Raw genomic sequence first — 1,947 nt, 5'->3', positions numbered from 1 at the left:
CCTGACAGGCTCTCTGGGAATGGCAGGTTGAGCTGCAGAGTCAGGTCCAGTCCCTGGGGCTCCTCCTGTGCAGGGCTGAGCACAGCAAGGTGTCCCAGCTCTCTGTGTCCTGGGGGGCTCTGGGCTCTGGCAGGCTGGGAATGAGCCGACTCTCCCTGACTTTGGGAAAGTGGGGAGCCAATTTGTCTGCCGTGGGTCCATCTGCTCTCCAGGGGAACACAGGAGTGTAACTTTGAAGTGTGTCTCAGAAAGGTGCCAGTGCAGGGCAGCTGGCACAGGACAGAGGGACAGAGCAGCTCCCCTCACTCTGCACTAGGCCTCAGACAATCCTCCTGCCTCACAAGCCTCTCTGTTCTCCCACAGTGCAGCAGAATCTCTCCCTCTGCCTTCTGCCATCTCCCTGCCTGCACCCTGGCAGTGCTGTTGCTGACAAGCTGCTCTGCCTTAGGAGCAGATTCTTTGTCAAAGTTCACCCCCCAGGACTGGCCCTGCCCTCACTATTCCCGTGCCCTGACTGGGGGGAGCAGGGCTGACTGCCCAGTGTCCTGCAGGCTGAGGTCCTGCTCCTCACAGAGCACTTGGCCAGCAGCAATCAGGGCTCCAGCAACCACGGGGAAGGAAGGACACCTGGACACGGTCAAGGGGAAGGTGTTGAGGAGCAGATATGGGCCTCTGAGAAAGGGCTTTTCCAAGAGAAGTCTGTCCTGCACAGTCACTGTCCTTTCCTTCTTGAACAGGTCCCCATGTCCAGAGGCAGCAAATGTCCAACAGCAGCTCCCTCACCCAGTTCCTCCTCCTGGCAGTCGCAGACAGGAGAGAGCTGCAGCTCCTGCACTTCTGGCTCTTCCTGACCATCTCCCTGGCTGCCCTCCTGGCCAACGGCCTCATCCTCAGCGCCGTAGCTTGTGACCACCACCTGCACACCCCCATGGGCTTCTTCCTGCTCAACCTCTCCCTCACAGACCTGGGCTGCATCTGCACCACTGTCCCCAAAGCCATGCACAATTCCCTCCAGAACACCACAACCATCTCCTACACAGGATGTGCTGCACAGGCCTTTTTGTTTCTGTTCTTCATGTCAGCAGAGTTTTCCCTCCTCACCATCATGTGCTACGACCGCTACGTTGCCATCTGCAAACCCCTGCACTACGGGACCCTCCTGGGCAGCAGAGCTTGTGCCCACATGGCAGCAGCTGCCTGGGTCACTGGGTTTCTCATTGCTCTGCTGCACACAGCCAATACATTTTCCCTGCCCCTGTGCCAGGGCAATGCCCTGGGCCAGTTCTTCTGTGAAATCCCACACATCCTCAAGCTCTCTTGCTCACACTCAGGCTACCTCAGGGCAATTGGTGTTCTTGTGGTTGGTATCTGTTTAGGATTTGTTTGTTTCATTTTCATTGTTTTCTCCTATGTGCAGATCTTCAGGGCTGTGCTGAGGATCCCCTCTCAGCAGGGACGGCACAAAGCCTTTTCCACGTGCCTCCCTCACCTGGCCGTGGTCTCCCTGTTTGTCAGTACTGTCATGTTTGCCTACCTGAAGCCCCCCTCCATCTCCTCCCCATCCCTGGATCTGGCACTATCAGTTCTGTACTCAGTGGTGCCTCCATCACTGAACCCCCTAATCTACAGCCTCAGGAACCAGGAGCTCAAGAATGCCCTGAGAAAAATGATGACTGGATGCTTTTCAGGAGCAATAAAGTGCCTGTATTCTGGTGCGTAGCATTCAGAATCGGACTCCTTAATGGCCCAGCCTTCCTGCTCAGGTTTTTTGTGAAGGTCATCAAGTTCTTCTTCCAATAATTTCCTGTGCAATTAAATATTCTTAGGCACCTGCCTTCTAATTTTATGTCCATCTTTTTTGATTTTGACACAGAGATGTATAAATGATCGATTGTTCTTGTTGAGTATTTAAACAAAATAAAAGACCCTGCAGTGCCTTCTTTGTCC

The 1,947-nt window shown here is 54.4% G+C and overlaps 1 protein-coding gene across 1 annotated transcript; it reads left to right on the top strand.

Moving 5' to 3' along the window:
• Positions 1-760: 760 nt before the first annotated feature.
• On the top strand, positions 761-1,720 carry LOC135405012 (olfactory receptor 14A16-like). Its single transcript, XM_064639733.1, has one exon. It carries the CDS (start codon positions 761-763, stop codon positions 1,718-1,720), a length of 960 nt encoding a protein of 319 aa, XP_064495803.1.
• Positions 1,721-1,947: the final 227 nt, after the last annotated feature.

Source organism: Pseudopipra pipra, chromosome W, assembly GCF_036250125.1.
Source record: "Pseudopipra pipra isolate bDixPip1 chromosome W, bDixPip1.hap1, whole genome shotgun sequence".
Taxonomy (NCBI): domain Eukaryota; kingdom Metazoa; phylum Chordata; class Aves; order Passeriformes; family Pipridae; genus Pseudopipra; species Pseudopipra pipra.
This window is presented reverse-complemented; position numbering and strand designations above follow the sequence as displayed.

Excerpts from the sequence above, each read along its gene's own strand:
- LOC135405012 (XM_064639733.1), top strand. The coding sequence starts at position 761 with ATGTCCAACAGCAGCTCCCTCACCCAGTTCCTCCTCCTGGCAGTCGCA.